The sequence below is a fragment of the Rhinopithecus bieti genome, unplaced genomic scaffold (assembly GCF_001698545.2).
Source record: "Rhinopithecus bieti isolate Rb0 unplaced genomic scaffold, ASM169854v2 scaffold_12642, whole genome shotgun sequence".
NCBI classification, from domain to species: domain Eukaryota; kingdom Metazoa; phylum Chordata; class Mammalia; order Primates; family Cercopithecidae; genus Rhinopithecus; species Rhinopithecus bieti.
Window position 1 is genome coordinate 238,702 of NW_016807465.1, and position 24,872 is coordinate 263,573.

The window sequence follows — 24,872 nt, forward strand, 5'->3', positions numbered from 1 at the left end:
CTTAGGCATTTCATTATTTTTATTGCTATCCTAAATGATATCTTTAAAAATTTTAGGCTGGGCATGCATGGTGGCTCACAACTATAATCCCAGCACTTTGGGAGGCAGAGATGGGAGGATCAGTTGAGGCAGGGAGTTTGAGACCAGCCTTGGCAGAACAGCAAGACCCTGTCCCCACAAAATAAAAAATTAGCTTGGTGTGGTGGCATATGCCTGTAATCCCAGCTACTTGAGAGGTTGAGGTGGGAGGATCACTTGAGCCCAGGAGGTTGAGGCTGCAGTGAGCCATAACCATGCCACTATACTCCAGCCTGGGTTGACAGACCAAGACCCTGTCTCAAAAATAAAATAAAATAAAATTTTAAATCAACTTTCTTAAAACAGAACTTTCATACAATAAAATTTACACATTAAGTACAAATTGGTAACTTTTGACATATATACACCCATGGAACCATCATTCCAGTCAAGAAAATGAACATTCCTAACTCTCTCGAAAGTTCTTATGGGCGCCCATCCTTGCCATCACTCTCCTGCCAACTACCCAGGCAACTACTGATATTTCTATTCATATACATTAGTTGTACCTGTTCTAAAATGTCACATAAATGAAATCATATAAGCACGTAGTCTGTTATGTCCCTCTTCTTTCATTCAGCATATCTATGACATTAATCCACCTTGTTGCGTGTACCAGTAGTTCATTTCTTCTTGTTGTAGGGTAGTATTCCATTATATAACTGTGCCACAGTTTGTTTACCCATTCTTCTCTGGATGGCCAGCTGGTCTATTTCCAGTTTTTGTGACTAAAGCTACTATAAACATTTGTGTACAAGTCTTTTTATTGACATATGTAATTGTTTCTGTTGGATAAACATCTAAGAATGGAATGGAATATGGTAGATTTAACTTTTTATAGTCCCACCAGGTGCATTTTTGCATTAATAGGTATTGCTAGTCTTTTAGACTTCAGCCATTTTAGTGTATAATGTGTTATTTCATTGTGGTTTTAATTTGCATCTTTCTAATGACTAATGATGCTAAGCGTCTTTTCATTTGGTTTTTGGCCATTTGCATGTATTCTTTATGAAGTGTCTTTCCAATACTTTTGCAGATCTTTATTTCTTTTTTTAATAGACAAAGTTTTACTCTAACTCAGGCTGGAATGCAGTGGTGTCATCATAGCTAACTGTAACCTCAAATACCTAGGCTCAAGTGATCCTCCTGCTTTAGCCTCCTGAATAGCTAAGACTATAGGCATCCGTCGCAATACCCGGCTAATTTTTATTTTTGTAGAGACAGGTTCTCACTATATTGCCCAGGCTGGTCTTGAACTCCTAGCTTCAAGCAATCCTCAGGCCTCGGCCTCCCAAAGCACCAGGATTACAGGCCTGAGCCACTGTGCCTGGCCTCACAGATCTTTAAATTGTCTTACTAAGTTGTAGGGTTCTCTATAATTTAGCTACAAATCCTCTGTCATATAGGTATTGCCAAGTATTTTCTCCAAGTCTATGGCTTACCTTTTCATTTTCTTAACTGTCTTTCTTAGAAAAGGTTTTAACTTTGATGAAAATTAATTTATCAGGATTTTTTTAATGCTTAATGCTTTGTGTGATCTAAGAAAACCTTTGCCTACCCTAAGGTTGTAAAGATTTTCTTCAATTTTTTCATCTAGAAGTTTATAATTTTAGCTTTTCAGTTTAGATCTCTAATCCACTCTTTTGAAGCAATTTTCTATGGTATAAGGTAGACATTGAAGAACATTTTTTTCCTCATACAGATATCCAACTGTTCAAGCACTTTTTGCTTGTAAATGGTATATTTTAAATTCTTTATTGGTTGTCATATAGAAGTAAAATTATCAGGCAATCTTGTTTAACTCACTCAATATTTTGAATAGTTTATAATATTTATAATTTTCTACATATGTATTCATATCATCTGCAATTACTAAATTTCCTATTTTTTTTCCTTGTCCTTGTATCTTTTACTTCTTTTTTTATTTAAAGATTGCCATTTGGGTAATATTTTAAAATGACAGCTCTATTGGGATATAATATAAAGTTCACAATTTTAAAGTTGTTTTTAGTATATTTACAGAGTTGTGTAACCATCACCACTATCAAATTCCAGAACATTTTCATCACTCCAAAAAAAAAAATTGTACCAATTAGCAGTCACTTCCCAGCCCCAACCTCAGTCTCTAGTACCCATTAATCTACCTTCTGTCTCTATGTATTTGCTTATTCTAGCCATTTCATGTAAGTGGAATCATGCAATATGTGGCCCCTTGGATCTTCATGCCATACTACAGTAGTCAGCCTCTATTATTTTCTCTACCCATTTCTGTCTACATCATGTATAGGCAACCAGAACAAAAGAGGAGGCTACTCAGGTCTTTATGACAGGAAATTAGGGGTGTATGCAGAGGAAACAGAACCTGAAAAGTTGGTAGTCTGACGACATCTCTCTTCCCTAACCCTGACTTTAGTACCAGACAGAGATGGAAGAACTGGAATATCCACTATCAAATTCTGCTGTTAAGTACTGGTGAGTTTTTGTGTGCCTCTCACAAAGGCTTAGTATGTAAGTTGTTGTGCCTTACATACTAGAATAAATTCAGAAGATCTCTCCAACTGGAAAGGTGAAATTTACAAGTATGGTTTCAGAACCTGCCTCATTATCACTGCCCTTTAGGATAATATAGTTTTCAATGCAAATCAAGGTTAGTTTCTTAGGTGGCATGACATCTTCTTGTAACCAAGGAACAGGAGCTGGACTCCTATTTATCTTCATCAGAACGCAACACTTCCTGGATCTAAAGATTAGCACTGTCTGTGCCATTTGCTTTGGCTCTTGGTCCCATTTAGGTCTTTCTTGTATTTCTGATTCCTCTCTCTTCTCTTCATCCTCTTATTTTTGTTTATGTTCTTAAATTTATGGAGTCTATATACAATAGCTGTTTTTACATATTTATCTATAAATTTCATCATCTCTGTCATTTCTAGAACTATTTCTATTGATTTATTTTCTTCCTATGTATGGCTCAAATATTCTTGCTTCTTCATTCACATAGTAATTTTTTAATGGATGCTGGATATATTTTTATGTTGTCAGGTTTTAGATTTTGTTGTCTTGCTTTAAAGAGCATTAGACTTTGATCCGGCAGGCAGTAAGGTTACTTGAAGATCAGTGTAATCCTCTTAAAGCTTGTTTTACTGCCTTTCTAGTATGGATATAGAGTAGTTTTTAGCCTAGGACTAATTTAGTCCTACTTCTAAACTGTGGCTCTTTTAAGGTCTTTACTGAATGCTCCATATTATGCAATGAGGCCTCTCAATCTGGCTGGCGGACTGAATAACTCTCAATCCTGTCATCTGAACGAATCTCAATCCCGTGTGAGCTCTGGAAATTGTTCTTATAGCCTCTGCATGTTTGTTGTTTCCCCAGCAAGTCTGTTATTCCTAGCTTGGCCTCATAGAATTCTGGATTATTCATGCACAGGCTGGTATTCAGCCAACACAATTCCTATGCAGATAGGAACTACTCTGTTTAACATTTTTCTCTCAGTTGTCTGTCCCATAAATTCCAGCCACCTGCTCTTTGCTTTATTATTTCCTTTCTTCTACTTTTTTTTCCTCCCCCTACTTTTTTAGTTCCTTTTCTAACCCGTTGGAATAGATACTTAGCTCATTAATTCTGAACCTTTATTTTCGTCAAATATATGCAAATAAAAATTTAAATCCCTTTTAAGAATGGCTTTAGCTGCACAGGATTTCATATGCCATTTTTATTATCATTCAGTTCAAAGTACTTTTACATTTCCACTGAAAGTTTTCATTGACCCATGGATTACTGAGAGGTATATCTCTTACAACACCATCTATATAACGTTTATTACCTATTCAAGAAGTTATAAATTGGTTTTGCTCAAACATTTTCAGGCTAGGATGTAGTTAACTTTGAGACAGATCGGGAGAATAGTGATTTCTGGGTGAAGGGGAGTAGGGTTACAGAGCTCAAATAATATTCTATTTCTTGACTTGGTGGCAGTTTCATGAGTATATTTATTTTGTGATAATTCCAATTACTTATGTTATATACTCACTGAAAAGTCAAAAAAATTTCCTGGTTATTTTTATACATATCCTTTTCCATATAGACTTAAGTCATTTTACCCAGTCAACAAAGAGTTAACTGAAATTGCATTATACATATACTTGCCTTATATTTTTTCATAATTGCATTGCTTTCAAAGTTAGCTGTTTCTTCCATAAATCGGCCCACTAGCAGCATAGCTCGACCATGGATTAACATGTTCTTACCCTCAGGTGGGGTTTCATTTTCAGGAAAACATAATTCAACACCTTTTTGAAGAACAATTAGTGCCTGGTGAACATCACCCTAAAAGAAAAAAGGCAACAATAAGCCTTTTAATTTAAAAACATATTTCTATTTTCTGCAAAAGTATTAGTTCATTAAGTATGTTTTTGTACAAATCCATGTGTAATTTCATGTTTATCTTTTGTTTGCCTCTTACTAAAGTAAAATTCTAAAACTGAAACATTGCTTCATTTCATCTTATTCATTCATTTACTAATTAATTTTATAACTGCAGTTGGCTGTCTGTATCCATAGGTTCCACATCAATGGATTCAACCACCAGTGGATAGAAAATATTAGGAATGGCTGGGCACAGTGGCTCACATATGCAATTCCAGTGCTTTTGGATGCCAAGGCAGGGGGATTGCTTGGGGCCAGGAGTTTGACACTAGCCCGGGCAACATAGCAAGATCCTGTCTCTACAAAAAATTTAAAAATTAGCCAGGTGTGGTGGCTCATGCCTATAGTTCTAGTTACTCGAGAGGCTGAGGGGGAAGGATCGCTTGAGCCCAGGAATTTGCAGTTACAGTGAGCTATGACGCACCACTGCACTCCAGCCTGGTTGACAGAGCAAGATCCTGTCTCTTAAAAAAAAAAAAAAGAAAGCTAGGCATGATGGCTTATGCTTATAGCCTTTGCTACAAAGCACAGGCTGAGGTGGGACGATTGCTTGAGGCCAGGAGTCCAAGGCATCAGTGAGCTATGATCATGCCACTGCACTCCAGTCTGGGCAACAGAGCAAGACTCTGTCTCTCTCAAAACATAAAACTTAAAAAAAAAAAAGAAATATTATGAACAAAAAATTAAAAATAATATGAATAAGCAATACAAGTATAATAACTGTTTACAAAGCATTTGCACTGTATTAGGTATTATAAGTAACCTAGAGAAGTACACAAGAGGAGGTCTGCAGGTTATATGCAAATACTGTGTATGCCACTTTATATAAAGGACTTGAGTATCCAGAGATTTTGTTATCCATGGAGAATCCTGGGACCAATCTCCCCATGGATATCAAGAAAGGACTATAATCAAAGTTCAGGGAACTGAAGACAATCATGAACAAATTAAAATCCCTGGCATAAAAAAGTTCATAGTCACGTGAGGAAAGAAACTATGTGAAATAACAGCATATTTGCTAAGTGCTACAACAGAGGAATATACATCGGCATTATACAGGATAGAGAAGAGAGTCCCTTAAACCTACCTGAAGAATATAGGAAAATGGAGAACAGCAGTCAGGAAAAGTTATCAACGAAGAAAATTTGAATTAGGTTTTCAAGAATGAGTAGAAATCTTCTTGGCAGAGAATTTAGTGAAAGACATTCTAGGTAGATGGAATAATAATTTTAATTGGAAGAAAAGCACATAGTCTGATTTTAGCTGAAGTTTAAAGGGTTTTTGAGATGGTGATGAATGACACTGAGGAAGTAGGTCAGGACTTGATCAGAAAGGGATTTGTGTAGTTCCTAAAGTTCAGGCTTAATCCTAAAGGTATGAAGAATGCTTTGTAGGATTTAATCTTTCTGAAGGAGCAACATGATTCAATGTAGATTTTAGAAAGATCAGAAACTGCAGTAAATGGTGAGATCCTAAAAAGGTTGTTAACATTGTTAGAGGATGTAAATAATAAAGTCATAAATTAAAGCAGTGGAAATAAGTAAGAGGCAGAGGATTCAAGAGATATTTCTAAGGTTGAAGAACAAAGATTTAGTCTCCAGCTGGATGTGAAAAGTAAGGTTGCAGAAGGAATTTAAGATGATGTCCAGATTTCTGCTTTCGATGGGAGGATGGAATAAAGTCTTGTTCAGAAAAGTAGGAAACGTGAGAGGAGAAACAGGTATTGAGTATTAGACAATAAATTGCATTTTGAACACATTGAGTTTAAGGTATTATAATACATAGACTAGCACTAGCTCAATAAAATGACCAGGTACTGACTAATGCACACTGAATAAATTGCTTTCCCCTCTCATCTGGGAAACATCTCCTCTCCTGTCCTTTCTCAGCCACCACAAGTTTGTGTAACCACAAATGGCACCAACAATAGTTGCTAAGTATCAATTCCAGAACACGCTATTACTATTAGTAATGCCTATTACTAATTCTAAACTGGTGACTAGCCTGAGGAGAAATTTAAGTAATAGCCATTTAAATCTGGGTTATAGGCTGGGCACAGTGGCTCACGCCTGTAATCCCAGCACTTTGGGAGGCTGAGGCAGGTGGATCACGAGGTCAGGAGATTGAGACCATCCTGGCTAACACGGTGAAACCCCGTAGAGACTAAAAATACAATTAGCCGGGCATGGTGCCTGTAGTCCCAGCTACTCAGGAGGCTGAGGCAGGAGAATCACTTGAATCCGGGAGGCAGAGGTTGTAGTGAGCCGAGATCATGCCACTGTACTCCAGCCTGGGCGACAGAGTGAGACTCTGCCTCAAATAAATAAATAAATAAATAAATAAAATAAATCTGGATCATAAACCTTGCAAGCAGTTCCAATGTTTAAAAAACCCCCTTCTCATTACTTTTGCTTTAATCTGAAGACTGCTGTGAACTTCTGTTCAGATGCTAGGCCCTTTCTGGCTAGATCAGACCTGAATATTGTTGACAATAACACTGGCAAGTCCACAGAGAGCTAATTATCTGCCAGCGACTAAGTGACATAGTTACATTCATTTAACCAACATTTACTGTATGTATACATATATAAGGTGAAAAATTAAAAGGTCATTTTCCTCAAGGAAAATGTAAGATAGATGAAAACTGAAAGAACTCCACATTCAGCCTTGAAATGGGAAGGTATCTGGGGACTGTAGAGTAAAAAGAATAGTTACTTCCAGGCTATGGTAGATAACTAATGAAGAAAAGTGATAGAAAGGGAAGGTTCTTAATTTGGAATAGTTATGTTCTCTCAGTTGGCCTTTTAAGGAAGTACATAATTCCCAACAGAATATATATATATACATCTGATGACATTTCCCTGGCCATTACCTTGGACCAGAGCCACTTTGCCCTTTCCACATACAGTTCAGCGAGTCGTGATTCCCCTGCATTAAGGAGAGCATTGTAGGCTGTCTGGTGGTGACCAGCCTTTCTAGCTACTCTGGCACTCTGCAGCCAGCATTCTCCAACCATTTCATCATAATCTGGTCTAAAGGAAGTAACAACACATGGGTGAGAGAGACCACTGATAAGTGTATGTGACAACTTAACTTAAACAATTTAAATCTAGGTCATAAACTTTGCAAGTAGTTCCAATGTTTTGAAAACCCCTCCTCCCAACACAGAAACTTCTTCATATACTATTTCAAAGGAATTAATGATTAATTTGTTCAAAAAGACTTGACTTGACTTAATTTTCTTATAGTGCTCTGTTTTACCTATTATAAACCTTATTCTTGATTTTTATCAGTAAAAAACATATCCCTCAGATATGTATTTAACATCTTAAAAAAGAGAAAGAAATGGTGTATAAAAGTGCTTCATAAGTTCTAGGTTCCTTTCAACCAGATAGTGTAGCCCTCATAATTAAAAATAGAAAAGATAGATTCAGAAAGAAAATTAAGAAATACAAATACCCCAAATAATATCCAAGTACCAAATTCAAGATAAGTGACATTTTAAAAATAAAAGTAATATGAGAAACCTTTTGTTGAGGCTTAGTAAAGCCCTCCGGAGAGCCAGGATAGGCTCCTTGGCTCTGTAGGAATTCTGGGTCATTTCTAGTCGAGCTACCCAGTTTAGAGAATCTTCTTGAGAACTGTCACCTGGAGAATGCTGGAAAAGTGGTTTGATGCTATGCTCCAACTCACACAACATGTGCAATCTGAAGATAGATAGAGCCTATGTTTAAAATGTTATCACATTCAGCCTTATTAATCTCATATATAAAGCATGTACTTTGAATCACAAATAAAGAATTTAAAATACACAGTTGTCTTTGGTAGAACTTTAATATATCCTTGCTAAGTAAACAATTACAGTTTTATCTTTTCAAACTGAATGTAAACACCAGTTTATGCTGGTTTATATATTTAGTGCTTTAGCCAGACATGGCAGTGTGCACCTGTAATCCCAGCTACTCAGAAGACTGAGGCAGGTGGATCACTGGAACTCAGAAGTTCAAGGTTGCAGTGAGCTATGATTATGCCTGTGAATAGCCACTGTACTCCAGCTCAGGCAACACAGCAAGACCCCATCCCTTAAAATAATAAGTAAATAAATAAATAAATAAAATTAATTACATTAAAAATTTTTAAATAAATATTTAGGGATTTGCAGTGAATCCCAAATTCCTAATTAAATTGGAGAATGATGGATAAAACTAAATTCAAATATATGAAAACCAAAACTTACCACCTAAATGAAGATAAAAGAAAACATGGATCCAGTATAAACCAACATGAGGTATTTGCATATATTGCTGGTGCTACTATAAGACGGCCTGGCATAGCAGATGATAGTAAAAAATTGTGAAATTAATGTAGTTTTTTTCTAAGAGTGATGGAAACTGTGATACATTCACTCTAGCTTTTTCCCCCCTTGTATGACAGTCAGTGTCTATGACTCAGTGTTCAAGGCACAAGGATATAGCTGAGTAGCTACAGAACAGAATTAAACTCAGTGGTCCAATCTCTAGTTTCCTTAAGATATCACCAAACGGGTTGATACTAAATATAGCGAATTCTTCTAATTTAAAAAAATGTGCTATGTGATAAATTTCTTATACTTTAATTACAGTATTTAGTTTATCATTTTTCCTCAGGTAGAATTCACAGACCTAAAATGTTTTTCAACATTTTCTTCCTCACCTCTAAAAGTTAATCTTCTTTCTAGTAATGTGATACCTATATTTTTAGGGGAAATATCAAACACATTTCTAAATGAAAAGGAAAGGGAAACAATGAATAAATACCAAGCACCAATGTGCCAGGTGCTATAGATGTCTATGTTATAATTGGTTATATAGAAAGCAAACTATGACATTACAAGAGGACAAACCTAAGTTCTTTTTATTGTGTGTTCCATTAGTCTCATAGTTGTCTTTCCTTAAAAGGATGTATGTTAGAATTTTTTTAACTGTAGGGTAATTGCGAGGTAAGAATGAAAGAGCTATCTGGTGTAGCTTTGCATGATACCAAACACTCTATTAATTATTTACTCATCAAAAAATTCCAATCCTGTCAGGTGACATTTACAGGCCAGGAATATAAAAATGGAAACCCCAAAATACCTCACAATATATTCATATCCTCGTTGGTAAGAGCCTCTTTCAAAGCTTGCAGCTGAAAGAGGTACAATTTGTTCTGCTCTCACTAGTTTCAATGTGTCATAAAAAGCTGTGATATCTCTTTTTTTGGCTGATAATAATAGCTGTCCCAGTCTGACACTCCATGTTGTAGATTTTCCATCTGAAAAACAAATGAAGAGTCAAGAAATGTCATGGCAGCTGGGTCCAAGACTCAGCTTTATTTCATTAGATAAAATGGTCAGCTGAAATATCAAACAGGGGGCTTCATTCCTTTTTGTTTGTTTGTTTTTTAGACAGAGTCTGGCTCTGTGGTCCAGGCTAGAGGGCTATGGCATGATTATAGCTCACTGCAGCCTTGAACTTCTGGGGTCCAATGATCCTCCCACCTCAGTCTCCAGAGTAGGTGAACAGGCATGACCCACCATGCCCAGCTAAGTTTTTAAAAAAACTTTTGCAGAGACAGTCTCACTATTTTGCCCAGGCTGGTCTTGAGCTCCTGGCTTTAAGCAATCCTCCCATCTTAGCCTTCCAAAACACTGAGATTACAGGTGTGAGCCACCATGCCCAGCCTGGTTTCATTCTACTTTAAACAGCTAAACAAGGCAATCATAAAACAGGCTAGGGCCGGGCGCGGTGGCTCAAGCCTGTAATCCCAGCACTTTGGGAGGCCGAGACGGGCGGATCACGAGGTCAGGAAATCGAGACCATCCTATCCTGGCTAACCCGGTGAAACCCCGTCTCTACTAAAAAATACAAACAAACCAGTCGGGCGAGGTGGCGGGCGCCTGTAGTCCCAGCTACTGGGAAGGCTGAGGCAGGAGAATGGCGTGAACCCGGGAGGCGGAGCTTGCAGTGAGCCAAGATCCGGCCACCGCACTCCAGCCTGGGCGACAGAGCAAGACTCCGTCTCAAAAAAAAAATAAAAATAAAAAAATAAAACAGGCTAAGAGATTAAGTATGAATGTTGCTAAGTTAATTAAGTCTGAATATTTATGTCATATTAAAACGGCTTTTTTGTTTTTCCTTTGAGACAGAGTCTCACTCTGTCACCCAGGCTGGAGTGCAGTGGCGCGATCTCAGCTCACTGCAACCTCCACCTCCCAGGTTCACGCGATTCTCCTACCTCAGCCTCCCGAGTTGCTGGGATTACAGGCGTGTGCCACACGTTCCCCTAATTTTTTGGATTTTTAGTAGATATGGGGTTTCACCGTGTTAGCCAGGATGGTCTTGATCTTCTGACCTCGTGATCCACCCGCCTCAGCTGCCCAAAGTGCTGGGATTACAGGTGTGAGCCACCGCACCCAGCCTAAAACTGCTTATATTTTAAGAAGTAATTTTACCTGCTGCCAAATAGTTTTCCACCAAATCCCACTGTGATAATTTCCAAGCTGCTTCCACTCTGTACGTGTTTAATTCATCTGTCCACTCGGACCTATTAAAAGAAACCCGTATCAACTAAACTTTAATTTATTTAAAGTGACATTCAGAGATTTTTCATTGGTTTACATCTCTATTTATTATATTTATTGAATTTGCATTATATTTTGTTCTTAGATACAAAATAATTATCTCTATCCAGCAACTACCCAGAAAATTTTAATCTTTCCATCCTTCAAAAATATTTTTTCACTAATTACTTCTGATACACCATTCTTCAACAAATTAAAGTGTGCCATATATTAGAGCAGAGTTAATTCCTGAATAATAACTAAGCCCATTGTAAAAATAGCTGCATGCTTAATTTGAACAAACAGCAAAGAAGAAAAAGAGCCAACTGAACACACATAAATTCAGAGATAAGCAGTTCTAATAACTTAGAATTCCAAATTAAATTTAAGACAAAAATACAGGGGGGCCAGTGGTATAACTCAGGGACAGTTGGGAGGCATCTAGAACAATACCAAGAGCAAAAGAAAGTTACAATGATTTGTCAACGGCATAACAAAGTATATAAAACTAGCTACCTAAAATATATACCTATTTTTAAACTACTTTCAGTTAGTTTAAAATTTGAGTTTGCAAAACCAGTATGATATAGGCTAATTATTTTGTTCTAAGCATTCTACTTAGGTGACATTAGGATGACCAGTGATATTTGAGATCATGACTACACAGAAACAGCTAGGCTTTCCTCATGTTTCTTTTTTATTAATCATACTGTCTGAATTTCTGCCATATGTTTAGATCCTAGGCTAGGCACAATTTTCCATTTAATAATCTAATAACACTGCATACAGCACCTATATATCCATATTATAAATAAAGTAACAGAGAGGCTGGAATCAATATCCTCGAAAGTTTTCCTTGCTCTTTTTATTACAGTAAAAACACATAAAGAAAAGATAACAAGTGATCTAACAAGTTTCAATTTTAAAATTTTAAAATAGCAGCTAGAGTATGTTCCAATTTCTAAATTTATGACCACCACCAAGAACAGTTTAGAATAAGGCTAAAGAAATACAACTGAAATGCAATTTTCAAAAGTCCAATTTTGAACGACTCTACAAGCTTACCATCAGACATCAAAATATAAAAATTTCAGGATAAAAATCTCAGTAGAATTAGGCAGTATTTGTTATCCAAATGTGGGATAACAGATTACCTATGGGATAACAGACAACAGAGGGGATGTGTCACAAGAAGCCTTATAGCAAAAAGTACCAATGGCAATCAGGATCAGGCTGTGACAATGTATCCACATAAATGGGTACATTAAAAAGAATGATAACTAGGGTAAGCACAGTCAATATTTTAGGAAAAGTATTTGCTTAATGCAAATAGAAATTACCCCAAGAAAAACATGCCCCATCCATAATCATTTGCTTCACCATGACACAGCACCCCTTCACTGAATATTGACGCATGCCTCTTTCCCAACCCAAATCAGGAGGCTCTATGTATTCCAGACCCAAAGAGAAGAAAAGAGGAGTCTGAATGTGTAGTCTACATCAAAAAGAAATTTGACACCCCAATTTGAGCCATGACTCTTTCCCAAATCTCTGTAATCTATCTATTCATAAAGTCTCTCAACTAATCAGGAGAAACACATCTAAACATATAAGCATTCCTTCTCTACTTCTGCAAAACTTCTCTTGTGATTTCATAAATTCCACTACTGTGATACCATCTGACCAACAGTGAACTTCTCTGCCCTTAGACATTGTAGAATGATGGTCTTTATGAATCACAGTTTTGGAACCTATACAAACAGTACTTAGAAAAGGCTGGCTTCAGAATCTATAAGAAGCTTAAATAAATCAATAAGCAAAAAAACAACCCCATTAAAAAGTAGGCAAAGGACATGAGCAGACAATTCTCAAAAGAAGACATACAAGCAGCCAACAAGCATATGAAAACATGCTCATCATCACAATTATTTGAGAAATGCAAATCAAAGCCACAATGAGATACCATCTCACACTAATCAGAATGGCTACTATTATTATTTTGAGACAGAGTCTCCCTCTGTTGCCCAGGCTGGAGTGCAGTGGTGCAATCTCGGCTCACTGCAACCTCCATCTCCCAGGTTCAAGCAATTTTCCTGCCTCAGCCTCCCAAGTAGCTGGGATTATAGACGTGCACCATCACGCCCAGCTAATTTTTGTATTATTTTAGTAGAGATGGGGTTTCACCATGTTGGCCAGGCTGGTCTCGAACTACTGGCCTCAAATGATACATCCGCCTTGGCCTCCCAAAGTGCTGGGATTAAAGGCATGAGCCACCGCACCCAGCCCAGAATGGCTATTAAGTTAAAAAATAACAGATGTAGAAGGGGTTGCAGAGAAAAGGGAATGCTTACACACTGTTGGTGGGAATATAAATTAGTTCAGCCACTGTGGAAAGTAGTTTAGAGATTTCCCAAAGAACTGAAAATAGAACACACAGCAATCCCATTACTGGGTATATTCCCAAAGGAAAATAGTTCATTCTACCAAAAAGATACATATACTCGTATGTTCATTGCAGCACTATTCACAATAGCAACGACATGAAATCAACCTAAGTGCCCATCAATGGTGGATTAGATAAAGAAAATGTGGCACATATACATAATGGAATACTATGCAGCTATAAAAAAGAATGAAATGGGAGCTAAACATTGGGTACACATGGACACAAAAATGGGAACAACAGGCCGGGCGCGGTGGCTCAAGCCTGTAATCCCAGCACTTTGGGAGGCCGAGACAGGCGGATCACGAGGTCAGGAGATCGAGACCATCCTGGCTAACACGGTGAAACCCCGTCTCTAATAAAATACAAAAAAAAAAAAAAAAAAAAAAAAAACTAGCCGGGCGAGGTGGCGGGCACCTGTAGTCCCAGCTACTCGGGAGGCTGAGGCGGGAGAATGGCGTAAACCCGGGAGGCGGAGCTTGCAGTGAGCTGAGATGCGGCCACTGCACTCCAGCCTGGGCGACAGAGCGAGACTCTGTCTCAAAAAAAAAAAAAAAAAAAGGCAACAACAGACACTGGGGACTACAAGGGATGGGGGAGGGAGGGAGGCAAGAGTTGAAAAACTATCTTTTGGGTACTATGCTCACTACCTGGGTGACGGGTTCAATTGTATCCTAAACCTCAGTATCACGTAATATGCCCTTGTTACTAACTTGCACATGTAGCCCCAGAATCTAAAATAAAAGTTGAAAAAAAAGAAAAAGGTGGCTTCAGAGTAGTCCAAAAACAGTGGCCTGTATATTCTTTGGCTAACTGAGATCCCATTCCCTTTTGACCAGATTTTACGGCTCAGAATAGCTATTTAGAGTCTGATGAATAAATCAAGGAATACAGCTTTCAGCTCTCACAGCAAAGCAGCTTCAAGAGCAGTGTGCTAATCTCCACATTTAATCTCCAGACTAGAAGAACTACTCAGCCTTAATTTTTTGCCACACATATGTATTATTTTTTGTATAATTTGATTTTCAATAATAAACCCACCATCTTTAGGAAAGGAAGGCTGCTTTCACATTCATCAATCATTTAGGGTAAAATCAGTGCACACAGTCTACAGTGGTATTCCATCAATCAGTCACAAAGTTCGCTCTCCCACCTCTAGCACGGAAAACGACTGGTACTGATACTGTAAGCAGAGCATAGATGCCCTTTGAGGCCCAGGAAGTCCCATATGAGCCTCACCAATAGCCGGTGGGTTCTAGAAGTTCCTTGTGTTAAAGCAAATCTAATTCAAGGATGGCTCTTTAGATAGAAGCTGTTAAGTGGTAGATTGACTATGAAAAATTTGAGGAAAAAAAAATTTTGGTGCTTATCTCCAATACCATGAAAACACATAAAACATTTATTACTCTACTAAACATTAAGTTACACAATTCACTAATTAAAAATTTCCCATTCAGATAAAATAACAAAAGAAAATCATTATTTTATAAAATATTACCTGTTAGCATGCACTCCATTCACCTGAGTGATAACAGTAGACAGCTGACCAAGACCTAACATGGACTTTACTACACCATGATAATGAATGATCTAGAAATTTAAAAATATTTAAAATAGCAATTATCACTTCAATAATAGTTTGGGGACCAAAAACAGCTTAACTGATATTCTTTAAAAATTACTATTTACTTTATTGCCCTTATTTTTTTTTTATTATTATTATTTAAATTTTTTGTAGAGACAGGGTCTCGCCATGTTGCCCAGGCTGGTCTCAAACTCCTGGGCTCAAGAGATCCTCCTGCCTCAGCCTCCCAAAGTGCTAGGATTATAGGCATGAGCCACCATGCCCAGCTACACCTTTCTTAATTTAACAATTGACTTTCTTACTTACATGCAGGACCCCCATCACAGTCCTAATACATTTAAAGTAACATAAATAAATGTAGACAACCTAGAAAATCTCAGATTGAAGTTATTATATTTTTCCAGATTTGGACTACTTTTTGGTTCAAATCAAATATTAAAATATCTAATATCTTTGATATTCTGTTTAGAGATTGTCATATTTCTCACATAAACATTCAAGCTCAAAGGTCCTGATGTTTTCAATATGGATTTCAGGTTTTAGCAACTAAAAAGTTAAAGAGGATTAGGTACTATCCTTTAAAACGAAAATAAGATTGTGAAAAATAAAGAACTTATATATTGTGCTTCTGAGAAACATGTCAAATATGACAGAAGCCATCATCCCAAAATTAGGAATAATCTAAGGCAAGATTATAAATTAATGATTCTAAACCCCTTTCCCATCCTAATAGACACACAACTTATTCCCATTACTAACTGTAACTCAGTGATTCTACAGGAACATTTTAGAGACGTGCAGGTGGGTGAGTAGGATGGGGGTAGATGTATAAAATATGAAAATCTTTCTCAGGCTATGGAGAATCCCTCCTTCTACAAATTGATCCATGGCTTACACTTTTAATAGCAAACTAAAAATATATACATTTTAGAGTTATTAAACGAACATTTTTTTTCATATACTATATTTTCTTTTATTTAAATAAAATACCATCTTACTAAATGAACATTTTAATACAGATATACTCCATAATAAATCTCATTCATTTAGGGAATTTCTAAAGTCATACAAATATAGTATTAGAAGGGATTTTTTTTGTTTTGTTTTGAGATGGAGTTTCACTCTTGTTGCCCAGGCTGGAGTGCAATGGCACGATCTCGGCTCACTGCAACCTCCAACTCCTGGGGTCAAGCATTTCTCCTGCCTCAGCCTCCCAAGTGGCTGGGATTACAGGTGCCCGCCCCCAAGCCCAGGTAATTTTTTGTATTTTTAGTAGAGATGGAGTTTCACTATGTTGGCCAGGCTAGTCTGGAACTCCTGATCTCAGGCAATCCACCCATCTTGGTCTCCCAAAGTGCTGGGATTACAGGCGTGAGCCACCGCACCCGGCCTGGAAGTGATTTTTAAAATCATCTAGTAAAGTCTCTAATTTTATCTGTTAGGAAACTCAAGCTTAGAGAGTTTTCCAGACACTCTGTGACACTGATAGAAACAGTATTAAAACTAAGGTTTCGGCTGGACGTGGTATGGTGGCACACGCCTGTAATTCCAGCTACTCGGGAGGCTGAGACAGAATTGCTTGAGCCCAGGAGACAGAGGCTGCAGTGAGCCAAGATCGTGCCACTGCACTCCAGCCTGGCCGACAAAGTGAGACTCTGTCTCAAAAAAAAAAAAAAAAACAAAACAAAACAAAACTAAGGTTTCCAGAGTTCCTATTCAGGGCTATTTTCATTACAGCTGCCTTTTAATTATTATCTTACCTGGTCTGGTTCTAGTTGAATAGCCCTATCATAACAAGCAGTGGCATCCCTCAGCAAACCAAGGCTTTCATGTTCAAGGATCTGTTCTTTTAGAGATGGTTCTGCCTTTCTAATTGCGCTGACTCCGGCCACTCCATCAGGTTCATGCATAGCAGCATACAATTTCTTTGTTCAATGATTAAAAAACAATCAAAAACAAGAAAAAAATACAACTGGAAATAAAACTATAAAACCACCTGTTTATATTGAAGGAGCAATTTTTTGAGAAATTTTTCCTCAAAGTAATAGTAAGCACTTGTTTCATGGCAGAGTCACAGTAAAATTATAAACTTATTTCCAGACATTCTATTCCCTCAACATTCTTATTCCTCTTAAATACAAATCTATCAATAGCTGTTATTGATCATAAGGGTTATAAAGAACCTCAGGATCCTAAAACTGTCTAGATCCAAATGATAACATATTCTATTGAGTACAGTTTATAAGAGTTTTATTGAATTTTAAATTTTAAAATTTAAATAACCTTTTTAATATATTGTTATTGAGATGCCTTTAAGAAAACCAAGACAGCAATCTGGGCTCAAAGGAGATATTCAAGCTAAAGATAAAAATTTAGGAATCAATTAGCACAAAGACATTCTCTCGCAACATGAGAAAGAATGGGATGATCTAGGAAATGGATAAAGAAGAAAAGAAGGCTGAGGATAGAGACTAGAGTTTCTACATTTATCAACAAGGAAGAGCTGGCAAATGAAACAGGAGAAGCAAGAAAACTTGGAAGAAAACTGGAGAATAAAATATCCCAGAAGCCATGGGAGAAAAGCAAATGTCTTAATGAGAACGGCATGGTCAATGATACTGAGGTTAAGAAAATGAGGGTTGGGAAAAATTTACTGGATTTAGTAACATGTGGGCACCAATTTTCTTAGCAATAATAGTGTCAAGAGAAAAGAAAAAGAGAAGTCTTGTCGAAATGGGAAGAGTGAATAAGAAACAAAGAAGTGATTGCAGTATAAGGAAACTAGACAATTCTTTCAAAAACTGGTTATGAAGTTCTGGAAACAGAGAGATGGGATGTATCTAAAGGAGAAGGTAAGATCAAGGGAATTATAAAAAGTTACGGCTTTACCAGAACATGTCTATATGCTCTATATACTCTGGTTCCCAAAGAGAAATTAATTACACTAGAGGAAGAAGGAATATATGAAGAAGTTATATCTTGAAATTGAGAACACAAGTAGAAAGATTAAATTTTGAGAGGAAGAAATCCTTCCTTAAAAATAACAGAAGAAGCCAGGCACAGTGGCTCAAGCCTGTAATCCCAGCACTTTGAGACGCCAAGGCAGGCAGATCATTTGAGGTCAGGAGGTCAGCCCAGGCAACATGGAAAAACCCACCTCTACTAAAAATACAAAAAATTAGCCAGGTGTGGTGGCAGGCCTGTGGTCCCAGCTGCTCGGGAGGCTGAGGTGGGAGGATCCTTTGAGCTTGGGAGGTGGAGGTTGCAGTGAGCCGAGATCATGCCACTGTACTCCAGCCTCGGTGACAGAGCAAGATGCCATCTCAAAATAAACAAATAAACAAAATAACAGAAGGGAAGAAAAAGAATATGGTGCAGATGCTGTGCATTTGCAGATTTTTCTGAATGAATGATGAAGCAAGATCGTCAGCTGGAAGCAGGGAAACAAAGTGAAGGTAAGAGATAGTCATCTCGACAAGTGGGAAAGTAGCCTTACTAGAGAAACACAGCAGGCCGGAAGGTAATGTTAGAGTACTTCAGTTTTAAAGATGTTTGAGATCATGAACTTAAACTGAAACCAGTTATAACACCCACTGTGTAATTTTTCTCCAGCTGCTTACATGGTTGGAGTTTTACAAAGGGAGTACAATGCAGTGGGAAAAAGACAAGAAGTTGAGCATCACTCTAAGGGAACGATTTTAACCATGAACCATAGACTTAAAGCTGGACAAGGAGGAACACAAAGACAGGACGGGGCTAATATTCATCTTAAGACTGCAAGTTACTAATTTTCTAGTTCTTTTATCACACTTTGCTTTTTGATTTGAAAAGCCCACCAATCTTAAGCTCTTATTTAATTCCACTGTATTCGCCTCACCTGCTTGCTCTTACTTTCTTTTCTTCCCTACACAATCATAACATTGCCTAAATCATTATTTCACCAGCATTTTCATGCCTGATACCTGACATAACCAACACTTCCCCCCATCACTCACTCCCAAATTCAGGACCACAACTTCTCACAAAGAGAAGAGTAATTCCTTGAATCGTGGCCCTTCCAAACTCCTCCTCCATAACTGCCACAGGCATTTAGCTAAAATCCCATTGTGACCATAACACTTCCCTAGTTCACACCCTCCAAGAAGTCTGTGCAACTTAAAAAGTCCTCTATTATTTGTGATCTTTCCTCTGCCATTCCAAACTGACACTTTACTCTTTGGCATATACCATGCTCTTTTCAAACACTCCACAGAGATGCCTCTGCTTATAATGTCTTACCTCCCTATACTGCTCATTTTTTAAGACACCATCTCCAAGAAGCCATTCCTGACCTCTTGGCTCATCCGCTTCCATCTCCCACCCTATTCCACATGGATGAGTTATGTGTTCTTCCTCAGGGTACATGTGTGTTACTATACTTAAAATATCATACCAAATTGATGTTCATCTCTCCCCATTAATCTATAAGCTTCGAAGCATAGCATCTAAAACATTCAATAAAATGAACAACACAAACATAAAAGACTGGCTACATTAATTTTCATTATTAAATTCACTACATTAACTTCAGACCTGTAAAAATCCAAGATGTTCCTGAATATTTTGCTTCTTTTCTGTAATAAATGATTCAAAGTGCATTACAGCTCGTGTGTATGCTTTGGAGCGAAAGGAAGCTACTGCCAGAGTATCCTGGGGTATGAGGTCCAGAAAACGGGTTACACTCTGATAGTCTTCATAATCCACAGTAGATACTAGATCATAAAAAAAGAAGTTGAGTAATTAAAGACTTTTAAGATAAAACTTTAAAAGTGTCAGTTTAAGTAAGTTCAATTTATTTCATTAAACAAATTAATCTGAATGTATTAGGATATATTTAGAATGTAACTAACAACAGAACAATTATTCAGAGAGTCTTGCTCCAACTCTGCCATTGTAACTTACCTTTCTTTGGATAATCATTTAATTTATTGAGCCTCTATTTCTTTACCTATAAAAGGAAAACGTTAGTATCTGTCTTGCCTTCCTTACAATGTTGTTGGTGAGGATTAAATATCAATCTATTATTATATTTTGAAAAGATAAAATGATACAAAAGATACAAGATTAGCTATTTTTTGATGACTATAAAAAATGATTAAATGTAGCTATTTTGTAGGGAAAGTACAGAACTATGGAAATAACCTTTTTTAAAGTTTAGAATTCTTTTTTTTTCACCTATTTTTTCTTGGTTGCCAAATGTACAGTATCACCAATTAAAATAGAAATTGAAAGTAAAAGTGCCTTCAAAGTAAAACCACAAGTACTTTAGGATAATTTTCAAGAGTGTACAAAAGACAAAATTAAAACTTCTAAATGAGGACAGTCTAGTTTATAAATTGTTATTTAAAACTTCTAAATTTTAATGATTCATAACAGCATGTAGAAAACAGGAAACAAATTTCTTCAAAATTTAAATAATTAAGGTAGTATATTTTATTTTTTATTTATTTACTTTAAAAAATTTATTTTGATCTCACTCTGTCACGTAGGCTGCAGTGCAGTGGCACGATCATAGTTTACTGCCGCCTTCACCTCCTGGGCTTAAGTGATCCTGCCTCAGCCTCCAGAGTACCTGGGACCACAGGCATGTGCCACCACGCCTGGCTAAGTTTTGTATTTTTTGCAAAGATGAGGTCTCATTATGTTGCACAGGTTGATCCTGAACTCCTGAGCTCAAGTGATCCTCCCGCCTCGGCCTCCCAAAGTGCTAGGATTACAGATGTGAGCTACCGTGCCTGGCCTAAGGTAGTATATTCTAAACAGATTATATTTAAAATAATCTTATTTTAAACCTTATTTCCATCAAAATTTGCAGATGATTTCAAATTATGATTTTTTTTTTTTTTCTGGAGACAGGGTCTTGCTCTGCTGCCCAGGCTGGAGTGCAGTGGTGTGATCTTGTCTCACTGTAGCCTCAACCTCACAGGCTCAAGCGATCCCCATACTTCAGCCTTGCAAGTAACCTGGGACTACAGGCACATACCAACCACACCCACTAATTTTGTATTTTTTGTAGAGATGGGGTCTCTACAAAATGTTAAAGAAATGTTAAAGGTATTGTACTTTTGAACCATTACAAATGTTATTCTTAAAAGCTAGAATTTTGGCCAGGCGCAGTGGCTCACGCCTGTAATCCCAGCACTTCGGGAGGCCGAAGCATTGCCTGAGCTCAGGAGTTTGAGACCACTCTGGGCAATGTGGTGAAACCCTGTCTCCACTAAAATACAAAAAATTAGTCAGGTATGATGGCGTGCGCCTGTAGTCCCAGCTACTTGGGAGGCTGAGGCACAAGAATCGCTTGAGACTGGGACATGGAGGTTGCAGTGAGCCAAGATCGTACCTCTGCACTCCATCTAGCTTGGGCTACAGAGTAAGACTCTGTCTCACAAAAAAAAAAAAAAAAAAAAAAAGCTACTGTCACTGAAAATGGTGATAACAGAGTGTTTGGTTTTACAGTACCATTTTGACATGCAGAAATAAAACCAAACAGGCCGGTTGTGCTGGCTCACGCCTGTAATTCCAACACTTTGGGAGATCGAGGCAGATGGACTGCTTGAGCCCAGGAGTTAGAGACCAGCCTGGCCAACATGGTGAAACCCTGTCTCTACTAAAAGTACAAAAAATTAGCTGGGCATAAGGCATAAGAATCACTTGAATCCAGAAGGTGGAAGCTGCAGTGAGCCAAGATCACGCCACTGCACTCCAGTGTGGGCAACAGAGAGAGGCTTGGTCTCAAAAAAAAACCATTAAAAATAAACATTTAATTGTTAAATATAAAAATATATTAATAGCCAAATTCCAGACAAAAACATTCCCCAAAGCAGGTAATTACTGGCAAGTCCAGAAAATTTTCGAAAAATGATAAACTATTTTGCTTAACAACAGGAATGTATCTGCTTCAACAGAACAACAAGAGGGAGATGCTCACAAATTGAGAATTACGGAAGGGGAAGGCCTCTTTAAGGATTGTTAGATAGTTAGTTTTTCAATTAGCCTGAAAGCCTGCAGGAAAAACACCTGATGTCCATGAGAACAGCTGAGGTATAAAGCCAGATTATAACCATCCACTTATTGCAAGAATGAAAAAAAAAAGGTTCAGAGAAAGTAAGAATATCTATTAGTGTATGATGAATATAATTCTCATCAATGCTCATACCATAGCAACAAATTAGCAGGTGTCATTTTTAAATCAAGATTCTTCTTAGTGAAAGTTGTAATATCACAGGAAAAAAAAGTAGTGCAAGGTAAGATATAGCAGGGTGTAGTGTAGTAATGCATATAAGCATATCTGGACAGCTGGCTGGATACCAAACACTACTACAGACAAGAAAAATAAATAAAGAGAAATAGCTTCTCTTTAGGCCAGGAAATAAATAAAATTAAAATCTCCCTTGAAATGTAAAACTTAAATGTGAAAAATAGCTTCTCTTTAGGCCAGGAAATACATAAAATTAAAATCTCCCTTGAAATGTAAAACTTAAATGTGAAAAAGATTACAAAGGATATTTTCCAAGTGAAGAATGACAAAGACCAGAGTACACACACACACACAAACACACGCACACACACACAAACACACACATACACACACAAACTGAGGGAGCATGTAATATGTTAACATGGAGGATTAGGTTAATAACAATATTATCATCTCATTTATTTCACACTTTATAATTTCATCATCTCATTTATTCCTCAAAACAATCTCCTAAGGGAGATAATATTAACCCCATTTTGGCCAGGTGTGGTGGTTCACGCCTGTAATCTCAGCACTTTGGGAGGCTGAGGTGGGTGGATCACTTGAGGCCAGGAGTTGGAGACCAGCCTGGCCAATATGGTGAAACACTGTCTCTACTAAAAATACAAAAATTAGCCGGGCATGGTGGCACATACCTGTAATCCCAGCTACTCGCAAAGCTGAGACAGGAGAATTGCTTGAACCCAGGAGGTGGAGGTTGCAGTGAGCCAAGATTCTGCCACTGCACTCCTGCCTGGGCAACAGAGCAAGGCTGCATCTCAAAAAAAATTAATAAATAAAAATAAAAATATTAACCCCATTTTATACAAAGAAAAAATAAATATGTGTCTTGTCCAACTGAGAGTAAGAAGAGAGAAAGGTCTTATGACTATAAATTCACTGTTTCTTCTCAGTGAAAAGGCCACACTATTACCCATTTTAAAAATACACAAAACGGCTGGGTGCGGTGGCTCACGCCTGTATAATCCCAGCACTTTGGGAGGCCAAGGCAGATGGATCACCTGAGGTCAGGAGTTCGAGACCAGTCTGGCCAATATGGCGAAACCCTGTCTCTACTAAAAATACACAAAAAAATTAGCTGGGCATGGTGGTGGGCGCCTGTAATCCCAGCTACTTGGGAGGCTGAGGCAGCAGAATTGCTCGAACCCAGGAGGCAGAGATTGCAGTGAGCCGAGGTCATACACCACTGCACTCCAGCCTGGGCAACAAGAGGGAAACTCCGTCTCCAAAACAACAACAACAATAACAACAACAACAAAGACAAAACAAGGTATATTTTAAGCTAGCGCTTAAATTATAGAACGGATAAAGGGAAGAGCTAATTGGTGAATAGTTTAAAAAAAAAAAAAGAAAATAAACAGAAGTGATAACTCACCCAATGAGTCTACCTTATTTCTGTTTGATTTACTGTGTGGACATTTCTCAGCCTTCAGTGCCTGAAATTTGTGCCTTGCCCACTGGGTGAGATGGTCAAGCATGGAGAACACAGTCTGTGTACTGAGTTGACACAGATCAGATGCAATGTCTTGGGTATTTATGGTATGCTGATCGTCATGCTTTAGAACTGCCATAATTTCTGCATAAACCTATGAGAACCATTTTATAGTTAATAATAATATCTATATAATACCATTTAATGATTATATGACATATAAAGCTAACCATTCTAAGGCAAAAATTTTCAAAAGAAAAAACACAATCGGCCAGGCATGTTGGCTCACACCTGTAATCCCAGCACTTTGGGAGGCTGAGACAGACCAATCGCCTGAGGTCAAGACCAGCCTGGTCAACATGGTGAAACCCTGTCTATACTAAAAATACAAAAAAATTAGCCAGGCATGGTGGCACATGTGTGTAATCACAGCTACTCAGAAGTCTGAGGCAGGAGAATCACTTGAACCTGGAAGGTGGAGGTTGCAGAGAGCTGAGAGCACCACTGCACCCCAACTTGGGCAATACAGGGAGACTGTCTCAAAAAAAGAAAAAGAAAGCACAATTGATCAATAATACATTATTGTTCTTATCTATAATTAAATCAATCCAAATATTAGTCTAAAAAGAAAATATGCAAAAGACTAAAGAAAATTTTTAAAAATTGAAAATATTCTAGATTATTCAATAAATGATAATGAAACTTTGTTAATAGTAAAAAATCTTTCAGTAATATCTCACACTATATGCAAAATTAATTTCAGAGTAATTGAAGACAATATAAAAACAGAAGAATTAAAAGAAAATATGGCAAATAAGTTCATGACATAAGAAAAGGCATCACATAAAAGGCTTAAAATTAATAATCTATAAAAGATGTATAAATTTTGCATTTACATTTAAAATTTCTGCATGGCAAAAGGTGAAAAGGTTAAAAAGAAAATGACTAAGTTGGAATAATTTTTGAAAACACAACTGGCAACAAATTGGTAGCTAGAATATACATAGAACGTCTATCAATTAAAAGGATACA

The 24,872-nt window shown here is 37.4% G+C and overlaps 1 protein-coding gene across 1 annotated transcript in view; it reads right to left on the reverse strand.

Moving 5' to 3' along the window:
- ATR (ATR checkpoint kinase) overlaps positions 1-24,872 on the reverse strand; it is a 132,180-nt gene that overhangs the window by 36,030 nt on the left and 71,278 nt on the right. The window contains 9 exon segments of the mRNA XM_017882270.1: positions 4,225-4,404; positions 7,376-7,535; positions 8,031-8,210; positions 9,618-9,795; positions 10,976-11,067; positions 15,025-15,116; positions 16,872-17,036; positions 19,684-19,862; positions 23,784-23,994. Coding sequence (XP_017737759.1) covers positions 4,225-4,404; positions 7,376-7,535; positions 8,031-8,210; positions 9,618-9,795; positions 10,976-11,067; positions 15,025-15,116; positions 16,872-17,036; positions 19,684-19,862; positions 23,784-23,994 — 1,437 coding nt within the window.